The 26332-nt window shown below is 51.1% G+C and overlaps 2 protein-coding genes across 2 annotated transcripts; both read right to left on the bottom strand.

Annotated features, from left to right (window-relative positions):
- Nucleotides 1-13458: 13458 nt before the first annotated feature.
- Nucleotides 13459-14617, bottom strand: LOC145822137 (uncharacterized). Its single transcript, XM_082918735.1, has 2 exons — nucleotides 14180-14617; nucleotides 13459-14088 (listed from the first exon to the last, which is right to left on the bottom strand). Exons 1-2 carry the CDS (start codon nucleotides 14615-14617, stop codon nucleotides 13459-13461), a joined length of 1068 nt encoding a protein of 355 aa, XP_082774861.1.
- A 9630-nt stretch (nucleotides 14618-24247) lies between these two features.
- On the bottom strand, nucleotides 24248-25406 carry LOC145822136 (uncharacterized). Its single transcript, XM_082918734.1, has 2 exons — nucleotides 24969-25406; nucleotides 24248-24877 (listed from the first exon to the last, which is right to left on the bottom strand). Exons 1-2 carry the CDS (start codon nucleotides 25404-25406, stop codon nucleotides 24248-24250), a joined length of 1068 nt encoding a protein of 355 aa, XP_082774860.1.
- Between the last annotated feature and the right edge of the window lie 926 nt (nucleotides 25407-26332).

Below are 26332 nucleotides of genomic sequence, written 5' to 3'. Positions count from 1 at the left end.
CAATTTACGAGTTGAAGTTAAACCGAAGTAATGCTTAATGCTTGTTGAAATTTGTAGCAATTTACAAGTTAAAGTTAAGCCGAGATTATTGTTTATCTTCACTTGTTGAAATTTGTAGCAATTTACAAGTTGAAGTTAAACCGAAGTAATGCTTAACGCTTGTTGAAATTTGTAGCAATTTACAAGTTGAAGTTAAGCCGAGATTATTGTTTATCTTCACTTGTTAAAATTTGTAGCAATTTACAGGACAAGTACTTGCCGAGGTAAATCGTCAGGTGGCATAACTGAGGTGTGTCACCCCGAGAAGATTGCACAAAGAAGGAAGAGTACTTAAGACATGCAAAATATTCTAAGTATATAATCATGCAAGAGCAGTTAGAAGAAGACAAAGATACAAGCATTCAGAAAAAGAAAGTTGAGTTAGCATTCACAAAAAGACACATCGGCCATATGCAAAACTTACATTGTCTAAAGAAACAAAGAAGTACAAGAGTACAAAAGACGAGAAAAGAAAAGACATGACATCAAAACTAAGATTCCCCAACATCGGCAGTAGACTGGGTTTGGACGTCAGAGGACTGCTGAGAAGATACCTCGGCCGCCTTCTCCGCCGCGATCTCGGCATCAATTTGGGCAAGGGTCTCATCAATACTCTTATCAGCAAGAAGTGAATCTGATGATACCTTTGGAGGAATCACATCCTTGGGACCCTCCTCAACCTCCTCGTCTTGAGTTAAGTCTAGGACTTGCTCATTTTGAGAAGGGGACTTGGACGCAGTAGCCTCCTTTGCTTTTTTCACCAAGGCATCATCCTCTTCCTCATCTTCAGATTCTAAATCTTCATCGGACTGAGCTGGAGGAGGAGGTGGAGGGAGTGGAAGAGGAATATCATCGGCATTCCTCAGAGGCGAATCATCAGGGACATTGAGTTTTTTCAGAAGAGACATCCAATTAAGGGTGAAACCCTTGTTGCATGCCTGCTTCACTTGAAGTTCATAAGCCTCAGTAACATCGGCCATGCCTTGAGTGTACGCCTTTTCATCAGCTTCTTTGATTTCGGTGTCTTTGGTGGCCAGGGGCTCCTGAAGCTCCTTTTCGGCCTAGGCCATTTTCTCCTCAGCCTCTTTTCTCTGGGATTCAGCAACCTTCCTTATGGCCTCGGCAGAATCGGCCTTCTCTTCGGCCTCAGTCTGGGCTTTGATAGCAGCCTCAGCCTGATCCTCTAACTTCTTCATTTTTGATTGAAGGTTTTTATTGGTCTTTTGAAGGGCAGAAAACTCCCTCTTCATCTCGACAAGCCTCTCCCGGTTCTCAAAAGACTGCATTGAGAAAGAGTGGGTATGCTGGATGGCCTGAAAGAAAACAGAGGTATTAGAGAATATTCAAAGTACGAAATAAAGAGAAAGAAAGAAGAGAATTACCAAATAGAATACATCTACCTGAACGGAGTGCTGAAGCATTAGAGCGTAATTCTCATACTCACTGTACTGGGCGTTTTGCTCCAAATCACCTGGTAACAGCAGAGCAGTGCTGAGCGCAACGCCGACATTAATATCCTCAGCACTGTCACTTGCCATAACAGGCTTGTCTTCTAGAGTAATTGAGGGGGCCCAGGGGGCATCAGGTTTTTTTGATCCTGAGGTTGTTGCAGAAGAAGACCTCGGCTTTTTTGGTTTTTAGGATTCTGGTGGTTGAGACTCAGAGCGCCTCTTCCCAGCAGAAGGTTGAGATTTATCACTTTTAGCCAACTTTGAGATAGGCAAGGTGTTTTCAGATTTAACCTAAGCTATCTTAGCCTTTGGTTGAGCCTTTTTTATTCTTTTCGGCTTCGGTGGAGGTTGGGTTTGTGCTGGTTGATCGTCAACAGATAATGGAATGCTGGCTAAGAGATCTTTTGCAACTGGTTTTGGGCGGCCCATCTCGGCAGTAAGGACAAGTCGTCGCCGACGTTTTCGTTCGGATATTGGGACCAGGTATGGAGCTGAAGTTGATGGCTGATCAGCTGGATCGGATATTGATCCTTGATCTGTTCGTGATGTGGATGCAGTCAATGGAGTTGTAGCAGAGGGTGGAGAAAGGCTTTTCTTCTTCTTTTTGGGAACGTCGGGCAAAGTTGACTTATATGTTGGAATAAAATTAAGAAGCACAGGCGCTTTCCTTTTATGGACTGACAAATCCAGAAGTTTATTCAAATCCTTGCTGGGAACAAAGGATTGGCAAAAATTTTTCGATGGCTTACGAACAGCTGCAAGAAGAACAGACGTCAGAAATAGACAAAGTATTTAAGACTTTGAAAGAAAACAGACAAAGCTGAATACTGGGCTATTACTCTTGCCCTCTAAAATTGATCGATAAAGAGGGTAGAGATGGACGTCCTCGTCTGGAGCAAACTTCCAATTTCCCGAGGTAATGAAATAGTCATCTCCAGCCCCCTTGTAGGAGTCTGGGAGGTCGGCTACGATTTTGAATTCTGTAGACCTCGGCTTAAGGTAATAAATGTAGCCTTTTTCTTTCAAATTAAGGGCACACATGGTATAGCAGTACTGGATATCGGCTAGGGTGATCCTAGCATTTTCTTGTTTAGCTAAGGCAATGACACCATGGATCACTCGATAAGAGTTAATGGCCAGTTGCATGGGGTTCAACTTATAGTAGTGAAGAATCTCGCGAAAAAGGATGTTGAGTAGAAGCCGGAGTCCGCACTCAGTGAAAGCCACAATGGGAAAGGGCATTGAATCATCTGTGGGCATGATGTAGTCATCATCTCCAGCCAGCCTCAGATGGACATCGGAAGGAATGGAGAACTCTTGCCTAAAGTACTTAAGTTTAGTCGGGGTGTCTACCCTATGTCTCCACATACCCATGATACCAGCCTGAATTAGAAGGGTTGAAATTCAGAAAGAAGATGTTTTTTATTGATGGGATCTCGGCAAAAACCTAGGTAAAATACTAGTTCCAGTTTTTTCCTAAATTATGGGTTCTGCACAAACAAATCCCAAACCTAGATCTATGAAAGCAAGGGTTGAAGGCACGGATCTGGAAGACAGAAAGGCAAAGACGTGCTTTAGAATCAAGAACAGGGATGGGATGTCAAGAGCATAAAGAATACGAGAAATAAAGGGTCAAGAACAGTAACAAGAAAGCAACAAAGTGGTGAACAAAATGTATTCAAGATATGGTCAAGATCAAAACCATTTGAATAAATATGTTCAGATATGTGATTCGCAAGATTTGAAACAATAATGGTAACAACTAATGAAGAATATCAACAGAATTGAAAACGAAAGGAACAGTAGCTTACCAGAAGAAGTAAGGCCGGAATAAGGTTTGCCGAAGTCAGACGATGGTTACAGGAGTAACAGAGTAGCGAAAGCTTCACCAGAAAGACGAATGAAGACAATTGCAGAACTTGGGATTGAAACAATGGCGTATTCAAAAGCTAGAGAGAGAAAGAGCGAAGAGAAATCGAATGCAAAAGTGAAAAAATGAAGAAAGGGGGAAAGGTTTTGTCAAAAATTTGAAACGGCGGCAAAACGGAGCATTAAATACGCCTGGAACAACGCATACGTTAGACGGCGCCCACAGACGCAAGACGGATTGCAAGTACGTCATGGGCACGGTCCAATGAGGTGGAGACGCGTGAATGAAACGGTTGAGTAAATGATACGTGACAGCTTACACACGTGAAAGAGTTCACTGGAATTCTTGTTCTCTGAAGAAAACATGTCGGCCTGAAATGAATAATCTCGGCTGAGGAGTTCTTGAGTCGATGTACAGGAGGAAGTACTGATATAGGTTCCATCACCTCAAAATTTCGAAGTAATAGAACCTAGGGGGCAGTTGTGGGGATATATTTTCTGAGTACCAACACGTGGCAAGGTGACGCCGATGTGTCAGTCGAGGTGCCACGTGTCCTGGTCATTATGCCGAGGTTATCTCGGCATTGCTGAGGTTATCTCCGAAGATATCGGAATCCGAGATAAATGGATAAAGGACAAGAGTCCTAGAATGAAAAGGAGACTTAGTCAAGATGAGGATAAAGCTCTTAGGGAGTTTATCTTTATCTCTTGAGGAGTTCAAAGTAAGTACTGAATTAGAGTCCATAGAAGTCAGGCTTCTAGTGGGACTAGGATTGAGTTAACTATAAAAGAGAGGCACCCCCGTGGGTCTAAGGTACGCAATTTCATGCTTTGAACATTGAGTTTAGCATTTGATTTATCTTTGAGAGATATACTGACTTGATCGTCGGAGTGCCCCGGGTGGTCGAAACTACCGCCGGAATCTTCTCTTTCTGTTGTAGGTCAGTCATGTGCCATCTATTCTGCCGGTGCTAGGCCTAAGTTGGTGCCTAGCCGTTGGTTCAATTCATGTACGCCGTTGATTATTCTATAAGTGTTGGTGGACACTTGGGTTGGCGCTAGCCCGGTACGGCGTAAGAACTCGGTAATCAGTGGGTTGAGAGGGAAACGAAGGCCCCCTTCGACAATGGATAGCACGGTGAAGGGGCATTCCTCCCTACCCCAAGGCGTGGTCTCTTCTTCGGCCAGCTCGAGATGGACATCGGCCGGGACGCCGTAGTCCTCTCTGAAAGCGGCTAGCGCGGCCGGAGTATCCACAAGGAAGCGGAACTTCCCCATTTGTGGCCGACTTACTATAGCCCGGTTGATGGGTTGGGCACGGTGATAAATTGCTGCAGCTCAGTCCTGAGAGGTTCAGGAATGACAGGGGTCCCCTTGGACTCTGCAGGAAAAGGATGGCAAGTGTAAGTGTGTGGTTTCGTAAAGGGAGCTAGACTTCAGCTCGGTCGGTAAGGGGGCCAAACTACCTCGGTTGTTTGATTAAGGAGCTCGGTCGCCCAAGCAGACCTGATGTTAGCCCGGTTGAGCGACCAAGTCCTTTGATTATCTCGGTTTTTGCCCCGGTTAGAACAAACACGTTGTTTGCCCGGTTTGGCTGGCTTCTTGGATCAAAAAAAGGTCCAGAGCCCGGTTCACCCCAGTTCTTCGACGTTCTTCAGGAAGACGAAGAACACCAAGAACATTGGGAGGTTTAGAATGTTTTCTATGGTCTAAGCCCTAAAAGCTATGTTTTCGGGTCCTAATGTGTGCAAAATAAGAGTAAATAGCAACATAAGAGAGATTGGACATCTTACCTGTGAAGGGCCGAAGGTGTTCTTCCCAAACACGAAGAACGGCAGGATGGCAGTCGAGCTTGGGTCTGAGAATCGACAGAGATGGATGCAGCAGTAGAGGAAAAATGGAACTGGGGGGGCAAGTTTGTATAGGCGTTAGAGACCGCCCAAATTCAAATTCTGGCAAAAACGGCGGGTTGGCTGCCCGATGACCAATGGCAGACCGCCACGTGTCACCATTTATGGCTTTGGCAGGACTGAAGCGACGGGTTGACAAGACGAAGAGCCAACCGAGCTACTTTCAACGAGAAAAGGTCAGCCGAGGAATATAACCGGTCAGATCTGCGGACAATTGCGTCAACTAGCTCGGTCGAAGCTTGGCATCTTGACGACCAGATAAACGTTATCTCGGACGAGGTGAATAATCCCAGTCACGCTTCCGCGGACGGAATTAAGGGGCAATTGAGAGGGTGATTTATGCTCCGGCGTTGGGCCGAGGTATAAACCGAACAGGTTGGGGGCCCAGCAGAGCAGTGGGCCGAGATGATCGACTGTTCACCCGGAGATGGGCTACCAGAACTTGGGCCGGGCAGAGTTTGGGCTATGTGCTGCCCCGAACCGTGCAGACCAGGATGCTCGGTCCGAGGATTGACGAGATCAGACAGACCGAGAGGCCGGCGCTCGGAAAGGCGCGGTCAGCCGAGGTAGTTGACTGACCGGCGAGAAGACCGACCAAAGGAGGATCCCGGGCTAAGCTTTGCCGAGATGCCGCCTAGCCCGGTCCTTCATTCGGTTATCCGGTCGGGCGCTTAAGGTATGAAGCATGGTATGACCGAGGTAGGGCAGCTCGGCTGCCGAGCTCCAGCTATGCTGGCAGGCAGTTGAGAGCAGGTGATGAACGGCATGGTTTAAGCTGACAGATGGGATAGCAGAGCCACGTGTCAGGAGATGACAGGGAGTGGATATGGGGCACAGAAGGTATATAAGCCTGTCTGCGCCCCCCATACGCGACAGACGAACACTGTGTAAGAAAATCCTTACACTCAAACACTCTCTCCCTTCTCTCTATTCCCTCTAAGGTGTGTGCTAACTTGACCGTCGGAGGGTTTTTCCGGCCACACACCGCCGGGTAGCTCATCCTTATTGACTCGCAGGTGATCGGACATCGACGGAGCTCGGAAGAAAGGAATACGGGCACGCCGGAATATTTGCTCCCCGTACAATTGGCGCCGTCTGTGGGAATCTTGACAGACAAAACCTTGTCTTCCAGGTTCATCTGATCGCCGTCCATGGCGAACAACGACGAGTTCCCGTTGTCCGCCATCGATGGAGCCACCCCGGAGTATACCCGAAGGAGAGAGGGACCACCTGCCGTCCATCCAATGGCTGAGTTGGGGACGCCCACTGGAGGACAGTCAGGAGACGCGCGGGATAAGCGCGGAAGGAGTCATGGGCATTCACGGAGTCCAGACGGTCACCGGCGGAGAGACTCACACGCCAGGCGACTGGAAAGCAAGTTAAGGGACCAAGACGCTGTCATCAGGCGGATGGCGGCGGAGATGGAGGATCTTAAACGGCATGTCAAAGGGAAAGGTGTAGCTGGAGTGGGAGACCACAGTGAGCGCACCCTATCCCGCCGTTCAGGCGGACAGAGCCAACGACATACTCAGTCCATATCTATCACCAGAAGTTACCAGGTTGGTGATTCCGACGTACGTGCAGAAAAATCCAGCGCGCAAGACAGCACCTACAAACCCTCACGTCCGGCGACGACGTCGAGGTATTCTTATTCAGCTCAGTCAGAGGACTTACGGGCAGTATTAAGGGAGCGGGCTCGCCGGTGCGAAGCTCAGAGAATACCTGCTTTCCAGCGGCTCTCCTACGGGGTTCATGCCAGCGAGGAGGTCGGAATGCCTCCACCCCGCCAGGCAGTGCCGATATTCGAAGATACAGACTTGGCAAGGTTGAATGCCACTCCTTTCTCCCTGGAAATAGAAACAACGCCGCTTCCAGCGGGCTTCCATCAGCCTAAGTTCACACTTTACGACGGGAAGACCGATCCGTACATGCATGTGAGCCACTTCCGACAGGTTATGGCCGGACATCGGCGCAATGACGGACTTATGTGCCTAATCTTCCCGTCAAGTTTAGGCGAGCTGGGCTTAAAGTGGTTCGAGAGGTTGCCGGAAGGGAGTATACAAAGGTGGCATCAGTTGGCCGAGGCGTTTGTTACGCGCTTCAAAACCAACACAAAAACACCAAAGGAAGTTGATCACTTGCTGAGTGTCAAGATGGAACCGTGCGACACACTGAAGGCGTACAATTCAAGGTATTGGGAAACCTTCAACGAGATCTTAGACTGCCCGGTCAACCTTGCTATCACGCAGTACAAGCGCGGTCTCCCGGTCGGACATAGACTGCGGGACTCGCTTACCATGCACCAACCGACTTCCATGGGCCAGCTCATGCAGCGCATCAACGAGCACATCCGAGTAGAGGATGATGCGTCGGCTTCCACCGTGAAGGCCACTCCGGTCGGAACAGACAAGAAGACAGCAGGCAAGGTGCACGCAGTTGGGCAAGAGTCCAGCCGCTCAAATGACCGGGCAGAGGAATCAGACCGAGGTTCAAATCGAAAAAACCGGGGTAGAGGACGTCGGAATGACCGGGATGACTACCCCCGTGATGACGTTGAGGACGCAAACAGGAGAATGAAGGCAAGGACTGGCATAACCACGGTCTTTAAGATTCCAATCTATCGCATACTTAGCGAAATCCGAGACGAGGAGTATGTTCGGTTTCCTGCTAAGTTGGGCGATGGACAAAAGGGGTACAACCCGCGGTATCGTTGTACGTTTCACCGGGAGAGGGGCCACCGAACTGAGGATTGTTTGCCTTTGCGACAACATTTGGAAGAATTGGTTGCGGCCGGGCATCTGGACCTTTACATTGATGGCGGAGTGAAACCAAATCAGGCTCCGGTTGATCCCAGGGGACAGGACGACCGAGATGCACCACCACAAGGAGTCATTAATGTCATCCACGGCATCGTGGAACCGGAGCGTGTCTGCGAACTCCGGGGCATGATCAAGAAGGCAGAGCACATGAGGGAAGTTTTGTCAGTACAGCCTGCCAACAAAAGGGGGAAGACAGAGGAGAAAGACGTGATCAGTTTCACCTCAAGGGATTTAGAGCGTATCCAGACGCCGCACAACGATGCTCTTGTCGTAACACTACGCGTCAAAGAATTTGATGTTAGACGGATCTTGATCGATCAGGGAAGCTCGGTCGAGATCATGTATTATGATGCGTTCAAACAGCTCAAACTTCGTGAGACAGACTTGGCACCGGCCACTTCGTCACTGGTTGGATTTAACTCGCAGCCAGAGTGGCCATTGGGAAAGATTATCCTGCCGGTCAAAGCGGGATCCGTGGTCCAGCAAGTGGAGTTTTGGGTGCTACAAGTGCCTTCAACGTACAACCTTATCCTTGGAAGAGGATGGCTTCACGCCATGCAAGCTGTAGCATCGACCTACCACCAGGTGATGAGATTCCCCTCGGCTATGGGGGCAATCGAGGAGGTTTGGGGTGATCAGGTCATGTCCAAGCAGTGCTTCGTGGCGGTCAACGGGAGCCGGGCTGCCAAAGGATTCGTTCAAATGATCGAGGGACCGGAGGACCAGAGTGTCTTGGATGATGTTGGCACCAAAGTAGAAGACAAGGCAGTTGAAGAATTAGTTGAGGTGCGGATTGATGCCGAGCAGCCGGACAGGTTCTTCTTGCTCGGTTCAAGTCTCTCGGCCATGGAGAGAACCGAGATGATCGACTTTTTAATGGCGAACATCGAAGTCTTTGCATGGTCGCCCTATGACATGCCTGGTCTTGACCCAAGCTTTATCTGCCATCACCTCAATGTCTTCCCTGGAGCAAAGCCAGTCATCCAGCGAACAAGGCGATCGGCGCTGCATCACGCCGAGGTAGTAGCCGAGGAAGTAAAGAACTTGCTTGAGGCACGAGCAATATAGGAAGTGCACTACCCTCGGTGGATTTCCAACACGGTAGTGGTGCCCAAGAAAAATGGAAAGTGGCGAGTTTGTGTCGACTATAAGACAGTCAACCGAGCTTGTCCAAAAGACAGCTTCCCTTTGCCGCGCATTGACCAGCTAGTGGATTTGACGGCTGGACACAGTCGGCTCAGTTTCTTGGATGCATACCGCGGCTATCACCAGATTGCCATGCATGGGCCTGACCAAGAAATCACCTCTTTTACGACTCCAAGGGGACTCTTCTGCTATCGAGTTATGCCCTTTGGTTTGAAAAACGCCGGGGCAACCTTTCAGAGGATGGTGACCAAAATGTTCGCTCCTTTGCTCGGCCGGACAATGGAGGCTTACATCGATGATATGGTGGTAAAGAGCCGACATGAGGCACACCATCTGTCCGACTTAGCCGAGATGTTCGCCATTCTTAAGAAGCACAAGCTGCGCTTGAACGCCTCGAAGTGTACCTTTGGCGTGGGATCCGGGAAATTTTTGGGATTCTTAGTCACGAACCGAGGCATCGAAGCAGACCCTACTCAGATCAAAGCCGTGCAAGAATTGAAACAACCTAGCTCGGCCAAGGACGTACAGCATCTGGCCGGTATGGCCGCCGCGCTTAATCGATTTATAAGCCGGTCGTCAGATCGCTGCCGCCCTTTCTTTCAAGCATTGAAGTCAAAATTCTCATGGGATGACGAGTGTGACCGAGCTTTGGCTGAGCTCAAGGATTATTTGTCTTCCCCGCCGCTGTTGGTTACACCAGAGCCCGGTGAGGAACTCTACCTTTACCTTGCCGTCTCCCAGCACGCAGTAAGTGCGGTGTTAGTCCGGGCTGAAGGAATTAAGCACCTCCCAATTTTTTACGTAAGTAAGACCCTTCTGCCGGCTGAGACGCGGTACTTGCCGCTGGAAAAACTAGCGTTGGCACTGATGATGGCTTCGAGGAAATTGGCACATTATTTTCACGCCCATACCATCGTCGTACTGACCGAGTTCCCTCTCAAGGCCTTGTTTGAGTGCGCAGACTTTTCCAGCCGAATATTAAAATGGGCGGTCGAGTTGGGACAGTTTGATGTGAAGTTCCAGCCGCGCACCGCCATCAAAGCCCAAACCTTGGCCGATTTTGTTGCCGACTTCTCACCTGGCACTCATCCGGTATGCCCGGTCGTCATTGCCGGGGCAGATGATGAGACGCCCACAATGCCAACCGAGGAACTACTATCTGCCGAAGGTCGCGCCGTGGAGTTAGCGCGCACCATCGAAATTCCCTCAGTTTGCACGGTAGTATCTCCCGGTGTTGCGATGACGGAGTTGTGTATCACCAACCCATCCACTCTGTCCGGTACCGCATCACCAAGGGGGGAAGGAATGGTTCCACACAGCTCAGAACTTGATGATTCGCCTACGGACTTGGGCATTCTGAACCAACTTGCTGAGTCCGGTGCCGAATCCTCAAGGGGGGAAGGAATGGTTCCAGGCAGCTCAGAACCTGCGGCCGGCTTCACACCGCAACCTGGTGTTTCGCCTACGGACTTGGGCATTATGGACCAACTTGCTGAGTCCGGTGTCGAATCACCAAGGGGCACTGACTTTGAACCGGTCAACACCAAACTTGACACCGCACAGTCGAGCAGTTGTGATCCCATTGCCCTTCGCAACTCTCAGGACCCATCTGACTGCTGGAAGCTTTTCGTGGGGGACATGTGGAAGCTTTTTGTTGATGGAGCGTCCAACCGCCATGGTGCTGGCCTAGGTATTGTTCTTATATCCCCGGACGGCCTAACCATAGAGCATTCTATCACACTCGGCTTCCCGGCATCTAACAACGAGGCTGAGTACGAGGCGCTTCTTGCTGGGCTCAAGAGCGCAATCCAAATGAAGGCTGCCGAGCTTCTGGTATATAGTGATTCCCAGCTTGTGGTTAACCAAGTTTCCGGGATTTATGAAGCGAAGGACGACAGGATGGCGAAGTACCAAGCTCTGGTCAGGGACCATATCAAGCAGTTTGAGGCAATCAGAGTCCAGCAGATTGGCCGGGAAGAAAACAGCCGGGCTGATGAACTCGCCGGCCTCGCTTCCATGGTAGATAGCACATCTCCAAACCCCCTGTTGATTGACTTTCTTCCGCGGCCAAGCATTGAAAACGCCGGGCAGACGGATGTACTCTGCGCCGAGCTAGGTCCTTCATGGATGGACCCATTGATCTCGTTCCTCTGAGACCGGACTCTTCCAGCGGACAAGAAAGAAGCACACAAAATCCGGGTGAAGTCCGAGCGGTTTTGGCTCTCTCCATCAGGCGCGTTGTATAAGAAGTCCTTCACCGGTCCTTATCTCAAGTGCGTGCACCCGAACAGTGTGGAGGCCTTCTTGTTTGAAATTCATGAAGGCAGTTGTGGCAGCCACGTCGGGGGACGGTCCTTGGCTTACCGAGCTATTTCGCAGGGATACTGGTGGCCGTGCATGCAAGCCGACGCCCAAAAATATGTCCGCAAGTGCGAGAAATGCCAAAAATTCGCTCATCAGATCCACCAGCCTGCCAGGGAACTTCTTCCCCTCACCAGTCCTTGGCCTTTCGCCATGTGGGGGCTAGATATAGTGGGACCGTTGCCAACAGCACCGGGCAACCGGAAATTCTTCATCGCGGCCACAGATTACTTCACAAAGTGGGTTGAAGCTGAGCCCTTGGCAACCATCAAAGAAAAAGACGTGAAGCGATTTGTCTGGCAGAACATTGTCACGCGGTTTGGCGTCCCCAAGATTTTGATCTCTGACAACGGTACCCAGTTTGACGGTCGCCTATTCAGAGGATTCTGTGAAGATCTAAAGATAGAATTCTACAACTCCACCCCGGCCTACCCGCAGTCCAATGGTCAAGCCGAAGCATCAAACAAGACTATACTGGATGGGTTGAAGAAACGGTTGGAAAAGGCTAAGGGCAAGTGGGCTGAAGAATTACCGAGCGTCCTTTGGGCATATCGAACAACCCCGCGACGTTCGACCGGGGAAACTCCATTTGCTTTGGCTTATGGCATGGAGGCGGTCATACCCTTGGAAGTTGAAATGCCCACCCTCAGAACTGAGAGTTTTGAGCCCGAGCTAAATGCCGAGGCTATTGCCTTGGAGTTGGACTTAGCGGAAGAGCGCCGGGAGAAAGCCCTCATCCATGTTGCCGCCTACCAACAAGAGCTCTCCAAGAAGTATAACAAGACAGTGCACCCCAGACCGTTCAAAGTTGGGGATTGGGTTTTGAGGAAAATTATGGGCAACACCCTGGTGCCAGGAGAAGGCAAACTAGGGGCAAATTGGGAAGGACCTTACAAGATCACTGGTCTGGCGGGCAAGGGGGCTTACCACTTGGAGGATCTAGAGGGAAGAGCCATACCCCGGCTATGGAATGCGGCCAACTTGAAATTGTATTATTTTTAAGCTTTTTACTTTCCTCTTTTTTGTAAAGCAATTTTTTGGCTCGCAAAGCAGAATGTAATTCTTTTTGTCAAATTATGGAAGTCATTTTGCATTAGCACTCGGATTGTTCTTTTAATGTTTAAAACCGAGATGATTTGCTCCGGTTGGAAGAGTTGGTGTTTTGTCCAACTTAGGATCCCCCAACCGAGATGATTTGCTCCGGTTGGAAGAGTTGGTGTTTTGTCCAACTTAGGATTCCCAACCGAGATGATTTGCTCCGGTTGGAAGAGTTAGTGTTTTGTCCAACTTAGGATCCCCAACCGAGATGATTTGCTCCGGTTGGAAGAGTTGGTGTGTTGTCCAACTTATGATCCCCAACCGAGATGATTTGCTCCGGTTGGAAGAGTTGGTGTTTTGTCCAACTTAGGATCCCCAACCGAGATGATTTGCTCCGGTTGGAAGAGTTAGTGTTTTATCCAACTTTGGATTCCCAACCGAGATGAAGTACTCCGGTTGGAAGAGTTGGTGTTCTGTCCAACTTGGGATTCCCAACCGTGACGAAGTACTCCGGTTGGAAGAGTTGGCGTCTTGTCCAACATGGTATCTTGTCCAAACTTAGCAACAACCGAGATGGATATTTCGGTGCGTGAATTTGTTTTGTTATGCTCAAGTGCGTCGACCATGTTATGGACTCCGGTCGACCAAGTGTTCAAATGATAAGTCATACCGAGATAGTTTGCTGAAGACGGAATTAATTACTACCGGGCAAACACTTAGCGAAAATTCAAAATTTTTCATTGATAAAGAAATTCATTACAAAAGGTGGGGACAAAGCCCGGTTACATCAAGTGTATTGAAAGCAAAAATACAGAGAAAAGAAACCTAAACTAAGGGGGAAAGATTGGTGAACTCATCCTCGGCAGCATCAGCATCAAGGTTAACAGCTTGGCTTGCTTCTTGGGCGCCGGGCTCATCGTTGCCGGGCTGTTCAGGCACCTCGGCCTCTTCTTCCTCAGAATCTGTGTCATCCTCTCCATCTTCAAGTCCTTCCTCGGCCTCCGCTTGAAGCGCAGTAAATACATCATTTGCATATGGCACGAGGTAGACCGGTAGTGAAGCTTTGGGAGGATTGGCAAAAACGTCGGTGCCAGAGCCCTGGCCGAGGTGTTCACAGGCAGACTTCCAACCGGCCTTGAAGTAGATGTCTTGTGTTGCAAACACCTGCTTCTTATAGCTCTCCTCGGCCTCGTTGAACCCGGCCTTGTTGGCAGCCCGGCAAGCCTTCTTCTTCGCCTTCTTCAAAGCGTCAACCTCGGCCTGAAGCTCACCTTGTTTTTTCTCGGCTGCGCCCAGCTGACCGAGCAGTCTATTATTGTCATGATTGGCCATTTCGAGAGAAGCTTTAGCCCGGCCGAGCTCGGCTTGGAGGCTTTCAACATGGCTCGCAGTGTCGTTGGCTTTCTGCCTAAGCCGGTGGATGCGCTCTAGGACCAAATGTTGTTTTTGAATGGCCTGCACAAAGAAGCATAGTACATCAGAAAGGGGACCGAGCAAGAAGAACCGAGCAAACACTTGTGAAATGTTAAAAAGAACGCCGACTTACCCTGGCCATCGACTTCACAGAAGATTTTACCAGCCGGGTGTCAGGGACGTGGTCACTGCCTACCACGTCGCCCGGTAGGAGAAATGCTTTGGAGAGATCAAAGGCAAGCAAATGTTCTTTGTCTGCCTTGATCGATGCAGTCGTCGGGATGTCCTGTCCCCGGTGCTTCAGCTGAGGACGCCAAGCGGGCACGGGAGCAGGAGTCTCAGCAGGATGCTCGGTTGTCAGCTCGGTGACGAGCTCGACGGAGGGATCTGCCCTTGGTCTTTTTCCAGCCCGGCGCGCTTCTCTGGCAGATTGCACGGCAGCTGGAGCTGGAGAAGCAAGGGCTATAACGGCAGCACTCGATTGACCGGCAGCCGGGGAACGGGTGGTGACGCTCGGAATCTCGGCTGAGGTCGCGGTTAGGAGGTTTTTGATCCGAGATCTTTTGGCCATTTCTTGCTCGTCGGTTAACCGGATTAATGGGACGTCTGGTAGGGTTGGATCTGGAGGTGGCGAAGGAGCTCTGAGGAAGTCAGTTACTCTACTCCGGCGCGGTGCAGAATATCTGTAGGTGGGTGTGTAGCCGAGCAATTCGTTGCAGTCTCGGTGACGGTACCTAAGCACGGCCCGAATTGCCTCGACGTTGGGGAATTGGTAGTTGGCTTGCAAGGCTTGGATGGCTGCAAAAGAAACAGGGAAACCGGTTAATAAAACTAAAAGAATAAAGTTAACCGTGCAAATTTGAGTGGCTTACATGAAGAACCGAAGTCCTTGCTTATGAACCAGCCCGGCACCTCGGCTGTTTCGTAGTTGCCGGACACCCAGAAGAAATCATCATCGTGCATATCTTTGTCCGGGGTGCCGGTTACGATTTTTTCCTTGCCCGGTCTTATTTTTAAATAGTAAGCTAGGCCGTCACCGGTGTGGCCCATTGTGTATTGCCTCAATATCTCGGCTAGGCCTAAGTTGGTGCCTAGCCGTTGGTTCAATTCATGTACGCCGTTGATTATTCTATAAGTGTTGGTGGACACTTGGGTTGGCGCTAGCTCGGTACGGCGTAAGAACTCGGTAATCAGTGGGTTGAGAGGGAAACGAAGGCCCCCTTCGACAATGGACAGCACGGTGAAGGGGCATTCCTCCCTACCCCAAGGCGTGGTCTCTTCTTCGGCCAGCTCGAGATGGACATCGGCCGGGACGCCGTAGTCCTCTCTGAAAGCGGCTAGCGCGGCCGGAGTATCCACAAGGAAGCGGAACTTCCCCATTTGTGGCCGACTTACTATAGCCCGGTTGATGGGTTGGGCACGGTGATAAATTGCTGCAGCTCGGTCCTGAGAGGTTCAGGAATGACAGGGGTCCCCTTGGACTCTGCAGGAAAAGGATGGCAAGTGTAAGTGTGTGGTTTCGTAAAGGGAGCTAGACTTCAGCTCGGTCGGTAAGGGGGCCAAACTACCTCGGTTGTTTGATTAAGGAGCTCGGTCGCCCAAGCAGACCTGATGTTAGCCCGGTTGAGCGACCAAGTCCTTTGATTATCTCGGTTTTTGCCCCGGTTAGAACAAACACGTTGTTTGCCCGGTTTGGCTGGCTTCTTGGATCAAAAAAAGGTCCAGAGCCCGGTTCACCCCAGTTCTTCGACGTTCTTCAGGAAGACGAAGAACACCAAGAACATTGGGAGGTTTAGAATGTTTTCTATGGTCTAAGCCCTAAAAGCTATGTTTTCGGGTCCTAATGTGTGCAAAATAAGAGTAAATAGCAACATAAGAGAGATTGGACATCTTACCTGTGAAGGGCCGAAGGTGTTCTTCCCAAACACGAAGAACGGCAGGATGGCAGTCGAGCTTGGGTCTGAGAATCGACAGAGATGGATGCAGCAGTAGAGGAAAAATGGAACTGGGGGGGCAAGTTTGTATAGGCGTTAGAGACCGCCCAAATTCAAATTCTGGCAAAAACGGCGGGTTGGCTGCCCGATGACCAATGGCAGACCGCCACGTGTCACCATTTATGGCTTTGGCAGGACTGAAGCGACGGGTTGACAAGACGAAGAGCCAACCGAGCTACTTTCAACGAGAAAAGGTCAGCCGAGGAATATAACCGGTCAGATCTGCGGACAATTGCGTCAACTAGCTCGGTCGAAGCTTGGCATCTTGACGACCAGATAAACGTTATCTCGGACGAGGTGAATAATCCCAGTCACGCTTCCGCGGACGGAATTAAGGGGCAATTGAGAGGGTGATTTATGCTCCGGCGTTGGGCCGAGGTATAAACCGAACAGGTTGGGGGCCCAGCAGAGCAGTGGGCCGAGATGATCGACTGTTCACCCGGAGATGGGCTACCAGAACTTGGGCCGGGCAGAGTTTGGGCTATGTGCTGCCCCGAACCGTGCAGACCAGGATGCTCGGTCCGAGGATTGACGAGATCAGACAGACCGAGAGGCCGGCGCTCGGAAAGGCGCGGTCAGCCGAGGTAGTTGACTGACCGGCGAGAAGACCGACCAAAGGAGGATCCCGGGCTAAGCTTTGCCGAGATGCCGCCTAGCCCGGTCCTTCATTCGGTTATCCGGTCGGGCGCTTAAGGTATGAAGCATGGTATGACCGAGGTAGGGCAGCTCGGCTGCCGAGCTCCAGCTATGCTGGCAGGCAGTTGAGAGCAGGTGATGAACGGCATGGTTTAAGCTGACAGATGGGATAGCAGAGCCACGTGTCAGGAGATGACAGGGAGTGGATATGGGGCACAGAAGGTATATAAGCCTGTCTGCGCCCCCCATACGCGACAGACGAACACTGTGTAAGAAAATCCTTACACTCAAACACTCTCTCCCTTCTCTCTATTCCCTCTAAGGTGTGTGCTAACTTGACCGTCGGAGGGTTTTTCCGGCCACACACCGCCGGGTAGCTCATCCTTATTGACTCGCAGGTGATCGGACATCGACGGAGCTCGGAAGAAAGGAATACGGGCACGCCGGAATATTTGCTCCCCGTACAATTGGCGCCGTCTGTGGGAATCTTGACAGACAAAACCTTGTCTTCCAGGTTCATCTGATCGCCGTCCATGGCGAACAACGACGAGTTCCCGTTGTCCGCCATCGATGGAGCCACCCCGGAGTATACCCGAAGGAGAGAGGGACCACCTGCCGTCCATCCAATGGCTGAGTTGGGGACGCCCACTGGAGGACAGTCAGGAGACGCGCGGGATAAGCGCGGAAGGAGTCATGGGCATTCACGGAGTCCAGACGGTCACCGGCGGAGAGACTCACACGCCAGGCGACTGGAAAGCAAGTTAAGGGACCAAGACGCTGTCATCAGGCGGATGGCGGCGGAGATGGAGGATCTTAAACGGCATGTCAAAGGGAAAGGTGTAGCTGGAGTGGGAGACCACAGTGAGCGCACCCTATCCCGCCGTTCAGGCGGACAGAGCCAACGACATACTCAGTCCATATCTATCACCAGAAGTTACCAGGTTGGTGATTCCGACGTACGTGCAGAAAAATCCAGCGCGCAAGACAGCACCTACAAACCCTCACGTCCGGCGACGACGTCGAGGTATTCTTATTCAGCTCAGTCAGAGGACTTACGGGCAGTATTAAGGGAGCGGGCTCGCCGGTGCGAAGCTCAGAGAATACCTGCTTTCCAGCGGCTCTCCTACGGGGTTCATGCCAGCGAGGAGGTCGGAATGCCTCCACCCCGCCAGGCAGTGCCGATATTCGAAGATACAGACTTGGCAAGGTTGAATGCCACTCCTTTCTCCCTGGAAATAGAAACAACGCCGCTTCCAGCGGGCTTCCATCAGCCTAAGTTCACACTTTACGACGGGAAGACCGATCCGTACATGCATGTGAGCCACTTCCGACAGGTTATGGCCGGACATCGGCGCAATGACGGACTTATGTGCCTAATCTTCCCGTCAAGTTTAGGCGAGCTGGGCTTAAAGTGGTTCGAGAGGTTGCCGGAAGGGAGTATACAAAGGTGGCATCAGTTGGCCGAGGCGTTTGTTACGCGCTTCAAAACCAACACAAAAACACCAAAGGAAGTTGATCACTTGCTGAGTGTCAAGATGGAACCGTGCGACACACTGAAGGCGTACAATTCAAGGTATTGGGAAACCTTCAACGAGATCTTAGACTGCCCGGTCAACCTTGCTATCACGCAGTACAAGCGCGGTCTCCCGGTCGGACATAGACTGCGGGACTCGCTTACCATGCACCAACCGACTTCCATGGGCCAGCTCATGCAGCGCATCAACGAGCACATCCGAGTAGAGGATGATGCGTCGGCTTCCACCGTGAAGGCCACTCCGGTCGGAACAGACAAGAAGACAGCAGGCAAGGTGCACGCAGTTGGGCAAGAGTCCAGCCGCTCAAATGACCGGGCAGAGGAATCAGACCGAGGTTCAAATCGAAAAAACCGGGGTAGAGGACGTCGGAATGACCGGGATGACTACCCCCGTGATGACGTTGAGGACGCAAACAGGAGAATGAAGGCAAGGACTGGCATAACCACGGTCTTTAAGATTCCAATCTATCGCATACTTAGCGAAATCCGAGACGAGGAGTATGTTCGGTTTCCTGCTAAGTTGGGCGATGGACAAAAGGGGTACAACCCGCGGTATCGTTGTACGTTTCACCGGGAGAGGGGCCACCGAACTGAGGATTGTTTGCCTTTGCGACAACATTTGGAAGAATTGGTTGCGGCCGGGCATCTGGACCTTTACATTGATGGCGGAGTGAAACCAAATCAGGCTCCGGTTGATCCCAGGGGACAGGACGACCGAGATGCACCACCACAAGGAGTCATTAATGTCATCCACGGCATCGTGGAACCGGAGCGTGTCTGCGAACTCCGGGGCATGATCAAGAAGGCAGAGCACATGAGGGAAGTTTTGTCAGTACAGCCTGCCAACAAAAGGGGGAAGACAGAGGAGAAAGACGTGATCAGTTTCACCTCAAGGGATTTAGAGCGTATCCAGACGCCGCACAACGATGCTCTTGTCGTAACACTACGCGTCAAAGAATTTGATGTTAGACGGATCTTGATCGATCAGGGAAGCTCGGTCGAGATCATGTATTATGATGCGTTCAAACAGCTCAAACTTCGTGAGACAGACTTGGCACCGGCCACTTCGTCACTGGTTGGATTTAACTCGCAGCCAGAGTGGCCATTGGGAAAGATTATCCTGCCGGTCAAAGCGGGATCCGTGGTCCAGCAAGTGGAGTTTTGGGTGCTACAAGTGCCTTCAACGTACAACCTTATCCTTGGAAGAGGATGGCTTCACGCCATGCAAGCTGTAGCATCGACCTACCACCAGGTGATGAGATTCCCCTCGGCTATGGGGGCAATCGAGGAGGTTTGGGGTGATCAGGTCATGTCCAAGCAGTGCTTCGTGGCGGTCAACGGGAGCCGGGCTGCCAAAGGATTCGTTCAAATGATCGAGGGACCGGAGGACCAGAGTGTCTTGGATGATGTTGGCACCAAAGTAGAAGACAAGGCAGTTGAAGAATTAGTTGAGGTGCGGATTGATGCCGAGCAGCCGGACAGGTTCTTCTTGCTCGGTTCAAGTCTCTCGGCCATGGAGAGAACCGAGATGATCGACTTTTTAATGGCGAACATCGAAGTCTTTGCATGGTCGCCCTATGACATGCCTGGTCTTGACCCAAGCTTTATCTGCCATCACCTCAATGTCTTCCCTGGAGCAAAGCCAGTCATCCAGCGAACAAGGCGATCGGCGCTGCATCACGCCGAGGTAGTAGCCGAGGAAGTAAAGAACTTGCTTGAGGCACGAGCAATATAGGAAGTGCACTACCCTCGGTGGATTTCCAACACGGTAGTGGTGCCCAAGAAAAATGGAAAGTGGCGAGTTTGTGTCGACTATAAGACAGTCAACCGAGCTTGTCCAAAAGACAGCTTCCCTTTGCCGCGCATTGACCAGCTAGTGGATTTGACGGCTGGACACAGTCGGCTCAGTTTCTTGGATGCATACCGCGGCTATCACCAGATTGCCATGCATGGGCCTGACCAAGAAATCACCTCTTTTACGACTCCAAGGGGACTCTTCTGCTATCGAGTTATGCCCTTTGGTTTGAAAAACGCCGGGGCAACCTTTCAGAGGATGGTGACCAAAATGTTCGCTCCTTTGCTCGGCCGGACAATGGAGGCTTACATCGATGATATGGTGGTAAAGAGCCGACATGAGGCACACCATCTGTCCGACTTAGCCGAGATGTTCGCCATTCTTAAGAAGCACAAGCTGCGCTTGAACGCCTCGAAGTGTACCTTTGGCGTGGGATCCGGGAAATTTTTGGGATTCTTAGTCACGAACCGAGGCATCGAAGCAGACCCTACTCAGATCAAAGCCGTGCAAGAATTGAAACAACCTAGCTCGGCCAAGGACGTACAGCATCTGGCCGGTATGGCCGCCGCGCTTAATCGATTTATAAGCCGGTCGTCAGATCGCTGCCGCCCTTTCTTTCAAGCATTGAAGTCAAAATTCTCATGGGATGACGAGTGTGACCGAGCTTTGGCTGAGCTCAAGGATTATTTGTCTTCCCCGCCGCTGTTGGTTACACCAGAGCCCGGTGAGGAACTCTACCTTTACCTTGCCGTCTCCCAGCACGCAGTAAGTGCGGTGTTAGTCCGGGCTGAAGGAATTAAGCACCTCCCAATTTTTTACGTAAGTAAGACCCTTCTGCCGGCTGAGACGCGGTACTTGCCGCTGGAAAAACTAGCGTTGGCACTGATGATGGCTTCGAGGAAATTGGCACATTATTTTCACGCCCATACCATCGTCGTACTGACCGAGTTCCCTCTCAAGGCCTTGTTTGAGTGCGCAGACTTTTCCAGCCGAATATTAAAATGGGCGGTCGAGTTGGGACAGTTTGATGTGAAGTTCCAGCCGCGCACCGCCATCAAAGCCCAAACCTTGGCCGATTTTGTTGCCGACTTCTCACCTGGCACTCATCCGGTATGCCCGGTCGTCATTGCCGGGGCAGATGATGAGACGCCCACAATGCCAACCGAGGAACTACTATCTGCCGAAGGTCGCGCCGTGGAGTTAGCGCGCACCATCGAAATTCCCTCAGTTTGCACGGTAGTATCTCCCGGTGTTGCGATGACGGAGTTGTGTATCACCAACCCATCCACTCTGTCCGGTACCGCATCACCAAGGGGGGAAGGAATGGTTCCACACAGCTCAGAACTTGATGATTCGCCTACGGACTTGGGCATTCTGAACCAACTTGCTGAGTCCGGTGCCGAATCCTCAAGGGGGGAAGGAATGGTTCCAGGCAGCTCAGAACCTGCGGCCGGCTTCACACCGCAACCTGGTGTTTCGCCTACGGACTTGGGCATTATGGACCAACTTGCTGAGTCCGGTGTCGAATCACCAAGGGGCACTGACTTTGAACCGGTCAACACCAAACTTGACACCGCACAGTCGAGCAGTTGTGATCCCATTGCCCTTCGCAACTCTCAGGACCCATCTGACTGCTGGAAGCTTTTCGTGGGGGACATGTGGAAGCTTTTTGTTGATGGAGCGTCCAACCGCCATGGTGCTGGCCTAGGTATTGTTCTTATATCCCCGGACGGCCTAACCATAGAGCATTCTATCACACTCGGCTTCCCGGCATCTAACAACGAGGCTGAGTACGAGGCGCTTCTTGCTGGGCTCAAGAGCGCAATCCAAATGAAGGCTGCCGAGCTTCTGGTATATAGTGATTCCCAGCTTGTGGTTAACCAAGTTTCCGGGATTTATGAAGCGAAGGACGACAGGATGGCGAAGTACCAAGCTCTGGTCAGGGACCATATCAAGCAGTTTGAGGCAATCAGAGTCCAGCAGATTGGCCGGGAAGAAAACAGCCGGGCTGATGAACTCGCCGGCCTCGCTTCCATGGTAGATAGCACATCTCCAAACCCCCTGTTGATTGACTTTCTTCCGCGGCCAAGCATTGAAAACGCCGGGCAGACGGATGTACTCTGCGCCGAGCTAGGTCCTTCATGGATGGACCCATTGATCTCGTTCCTCTGAGACCGGACTCTTCCAGCGGACAAGAAAGAAGCACACAAAATCCGGGTGAAGTCCGAGCGGTTTTGGCTCTCTCCATCAGGCGCGTTGTATAAGAAGTCCTTCACCGGTCCTTATCTCAAGTGCGTGCACCCGAACAGTGTGGAGGCCTTCTTGTTTGAAATTCATGAAGGCAGTTGTGGCAGCCACGTCGGGGGACGGTCCTTGGCTTACCGAGCTATTTCGCAGGGATACTGGTGGCCGTGCATGCAAGCCGACGCCCAAAAATATGTCCGCAAGTGCGAGAAATGCCAAAAATTCGCTCATCAGATCCACCAGCCTGCCAGGGAACTTCTTCCCCTCACCAGTCCTTGGCCTTTCGCCATGTGGGGGCTAGATATAGTGGGACCGTTGCCAACAGCACCGGGCAACCGGAAATTCTTCATCGCGGCCACAGATTACTTCACAAAGTGGGTTGAAGCTGAGCCCTTGGCAACCATCAAAGAAAAAGACGTGAAGCGATTTGTCTGGCAGAACATTGTCACGCGGTTTGGCGTCCCCAAGATTTTGATCTCTGACAACGGTACCCAGTTTGACGGTCGCCTATTCAGAGGATTCTGTGAAGATCTAAAGATAGAATTCTACAACTCCACCCCGGCCTACCCGCAGTCCAATGGTCAAGCCGAAGCATCAAACAAGACTATACTGGATGGGTTGAAGAAACGGTTGGAAAAGGCTAAGGGCAAGTGGGCTGAAGAATTACCGAGCGTCCTTTGGGCATATCGAACAACCCCGCGACGTTCGACCGGGGAAACTCCATTTGCTTTGGCTTATGGCATGGAGGCGGTCATACCCTTGGAAGTTGAAATGCCCACCCTCAGAACTGAGAGTTTTGAGCCCGAGCTAAATGCCGAGGCTATTGCCTTGGAGTTGGACTTAGCGGAAGAGCGCCGGGAGAAAGCCCTCATCCATGTTGCCGCCTACCAACAAGAGCTCTCCAAGAAGTATAACAAGACAGTGCACCCCAGACCGTTCAAAGTTGGGGATTGGGTTTTGAGGAAAATTATGGGCAACACCCTGGTGCCAGGAGAAGGCAAACTAGGGGCAAATTGGGAAGGACCTTACAAGATCACTGGTCTGGCGGGCAAGGGGGCTTACCACTTGGAGGATCTAGAGGGAAGAGCCATACCCCGGCTATGGAATGCGGCCAACTTGAAATTGTATTATTTTTAAGCTTTTTACTTTCCTCTTTTTTGTAAAGCAATTTTTTGGCTCGCAAAGCAGAATGTAATTCTTTTTGTCAAATTATGGAAGTCATTTTGCATTAGCACTCGGATTGTTCTTTTAATGTTTAAAACCGAGATGATTTGCTCCGGTTGGAAGAGTTGGTGTTTTGTCCAACTTAGGATCCCCCAACCGAGATGATTTGCTCCGGTTGGAAGAGTTGGTGTTTTGTCCAACTTAGGATTCCCAACCGAGATGATTTGCTCCGGTTGGAAGAGTTAGTGTTTTGTCCAACTTAGGATCCCCAACCGAGATGATTTGCTCCGGTTGGAAGAGTTGGTGTGTTGTCCAACTTATGATCCCCAACCGAGATGATTTGCTCCGGTTGGAAGAGTTGGTGTTTTGTCCAACTTAGGATCCCCAACCGAGATGATTTGCTCCGGTTGGAAGAGTTAGTGTTTTATCCAACTTTGGATTCCCAACCGAGATGAAGTACTCCGGTTGGAAGAGTTGGTGTTCTGTCCAACTTGGGATTCCCAACCGTGACGAAGTACTCCGGTTGGAAGAGTTGGCGTCTTGTCCAACATGGTATCTTGTCCAAACTTAGCAACAACCGAGATGGATATTTCGGTGCGTGAATTTGTTTTGTTATGCTCAAGTGCGTCGACCATGTTATGGACTCCGGTCGACCAAGTGTTCAAATGATAAGTCATACCGAGATAGTTTGCTGAAGACGGAATTAATTACTACCGGGCAAACACTTAGCGAAAATTCAAAATTTTTCATTGATAAAGAAATTCATTACAAAAGGTGGGGACAAAGCCCGGTTACATCAAGTGTATTGAAAGCAAAAATACAGAGAAAAGAAACCTAAACTAAGGGGGAAAGATTGGTGAACTCATCCTCGGCAGCATCAGCATCAAGGTTAACAGCTTGGCTTGCTTCTTGGGCGCCGGGCTCATCGTTGCCGGGCTGTTCAGGCACCTCGGCCTCTTCTTCCTCAGAATCTGTGTCATCCTCTCCATCTTCAAGTCCTTCCTCGGCCTCCGCTTGAAGCGCAGTAAATACATCATTTGCATATGGCACGAGGTAGACCGGTAGTGAAGCTTTGGGAGGATTGGCAAAAACGTCGGTGCCAGAGCCCTGGCCGAGGTGTTCACAGGCAGACTTCCAACCGGCCTTGAAGTAGATGTCTTGTGTTGCAAACACCTGCTTCTTATAGCTCTCCTCGGCCTCGTTGAACCCGGCCTTGTTGGCAGCCCGGCAAGCCTTCTTCTTCGCCTTCTTCAAAGCGTCAACCTCGGCCTGAAGCTCACCTTGTTTTTTCTCGGCTGCGCCCAGCTGACCGAGCAGTCTATTATTGTCATGATTGGCCATTTCGAGAGAAGCTTTAGCCCGGCCGAGCTCGGCTTGGAGGCTTTCAACATGGCTCGCAGTGTCGTTGGCTTTCTGCCTAAGCCGGTGGATGCGCTCTAGGACCAAATGTTGTTTTTGAATGGCCTGCACAAAGAAGCATAGTACATCAGAAAGGGGACCGAGCAAGAAGAACCGAGCAAACACTTGTGAAATGTTAAAAAGAACGCCGACTTACCCTGGCCATCGACTTCACAGAAGATTTTACCAGCCGGGTGTCAGGGACGTGGTCACTGCCTACCACGTCGCCCGGTAGGAGAAATGCTTTGGAGAGATCAAAGGCAAGCAAATGTTCTTTGTCTGCCTTGATCGATGCAGTCGTCGGGATGTCCTGTCCCCGGTGCTTCAGCTGAGGACGCCAAGCGGGCACGGGAGCAGGAGTCTCAGCAGGATGCTCGGTTGTCAGCTCGGTGACGAGCTCGACGGAGGGATCTGCCCTTGGTCTTTTTCCAGCCCGGCGCGCTTCTCTGGCAGATTGCACGGCAGCTGGAGCTGGAGAAGCAAGGGCTATAACGGCAGCACTCGATTGACCGGCAGCCGGGGAACGGGTGGTGACGCTCGGAATCTCGGCTGAGGTCGCGGTTAGGAGGTTTTTGATCCGAGATCTTTTGGCCATTTCTTGCTCGTCGGTTAACCGGATTAATGGGACGTCTGGTAGGGTTGGATCTGGAGGTGGCGAAGGAGCTCTGAGGAAGTCAGTTACTCTACTCCGGCGCGGTGCAGAATATCTGTAGGTGGGTGTGTAGCCGAGCAATTCGTTGCAGTCTCGGTGACGGTACCTAAGCACGGCCCGAATTGCCTCGACGTTGGGGAATTGGTAGTTGGCTTGCAAGGCTTGGATGGCTGCAAAAGAAACAGGGAAACCGGTTAATAAAACTAAAAGAATAAAGTTAACCGTGCAAATTTGAGTGGCTTACATGAAGAACCGAAGTCCTTGCTTATGAACCAGCCCGGCACCTCGGCTGTTTCGTAGTTGCCGGACACCCAGAAGAAATCATCATCGTGCATATCTTTGTCCGGGGTGCCGGTTACGATTTTTTCCTTGCCCGGTCTTATTTTTAAATAGTAAGCTAGGCCGTCACCGGTGTGGCCCATTGTGTATTGCCTCAATATCTCGGCTAGGCCTAAGTTGGTGCCTAGCCGTTGGTTCAATTCATGTACGCCGTTGATTATTCTATAAGTGTTGGTGGACACTTGGGTTGGCGCTAGCTCGGTACGGCGTAAGAACTCGGTAATCAGTGGGTTGAGAGGGAAACGAAGGCCCCCTTCGACAATGGACAGCACGGTGAAGGGGCATTCCTCCCTACCCCAAGGCGTGGTCTCTTCTTCGGCCAGCTCGAGATGGACATCGGCCGGGACGCCGTAGTCCTCTCTGAAAGCGGCTAGCGCGGCCGGAGTATCCACAAGGAAGCGGAACTTCCCCATTTGTGGCCGACTTACTATAGCCCGGTTGATGGGTTGGGCACGGTGATAAATTGCTGCAGCTCGGTCCTGAGAGGTTCAGGAATGACAGGGGTCCCCTTGGACTCTGCAGGAAAAGGA

Source organism: Camellia sinensis, chromosome 3 (genome assembly GCF_055761805.1).
Source record: "Camellia sinensis isolate YWXY chromosome 3, ASM5576180v1, whole genome shotgun sequence".
NCBI classification, from domain to species: domain Eukaryota; kingdom Viridiplantae; phylum Streptophyta; class Magnoliopsida; order Ericales; family Theaceae; genus Camellia; species Camellia sinensis.
The sequence above is the reverse complement of the archived record's forward strand: the minus strand, read 5'-3'. Positions and strand labels throughout refer to the sequence as shown.

Bases quoted from the DNA above. Each gene is read 5' to 3' on its own strand.
- LOC145822137 (XM_082918735.1), bottom strand. From the start codon at position 14,617: ATGGCCAAAAGATCTCGGATCAAAAACCTCCTAACCGCGACCTCAGCC. The intron at 14,089-14,179 runs GTAAGTCGGCGT...TTCTTTGTGCAG, and splicing joins CTGTGAAGTCGATGGCCAGG to GCCATTCAAAAACAACATTT.
- LOC145822136 (XM_082918734.1), bottom strand. From the start codon at position 25,406: ATGGCCAAAAGATCTCGGATCAAAAACCTCCTAACCGCGACCTCAGCC. The intron at 24,878-24,968 runs GTAAGTCGGCGT...TTCTTTGTGCAG, and splicing joins CTGTGAAGTCGATGGCCAGG to GCCATTCAAAAACAACATTT.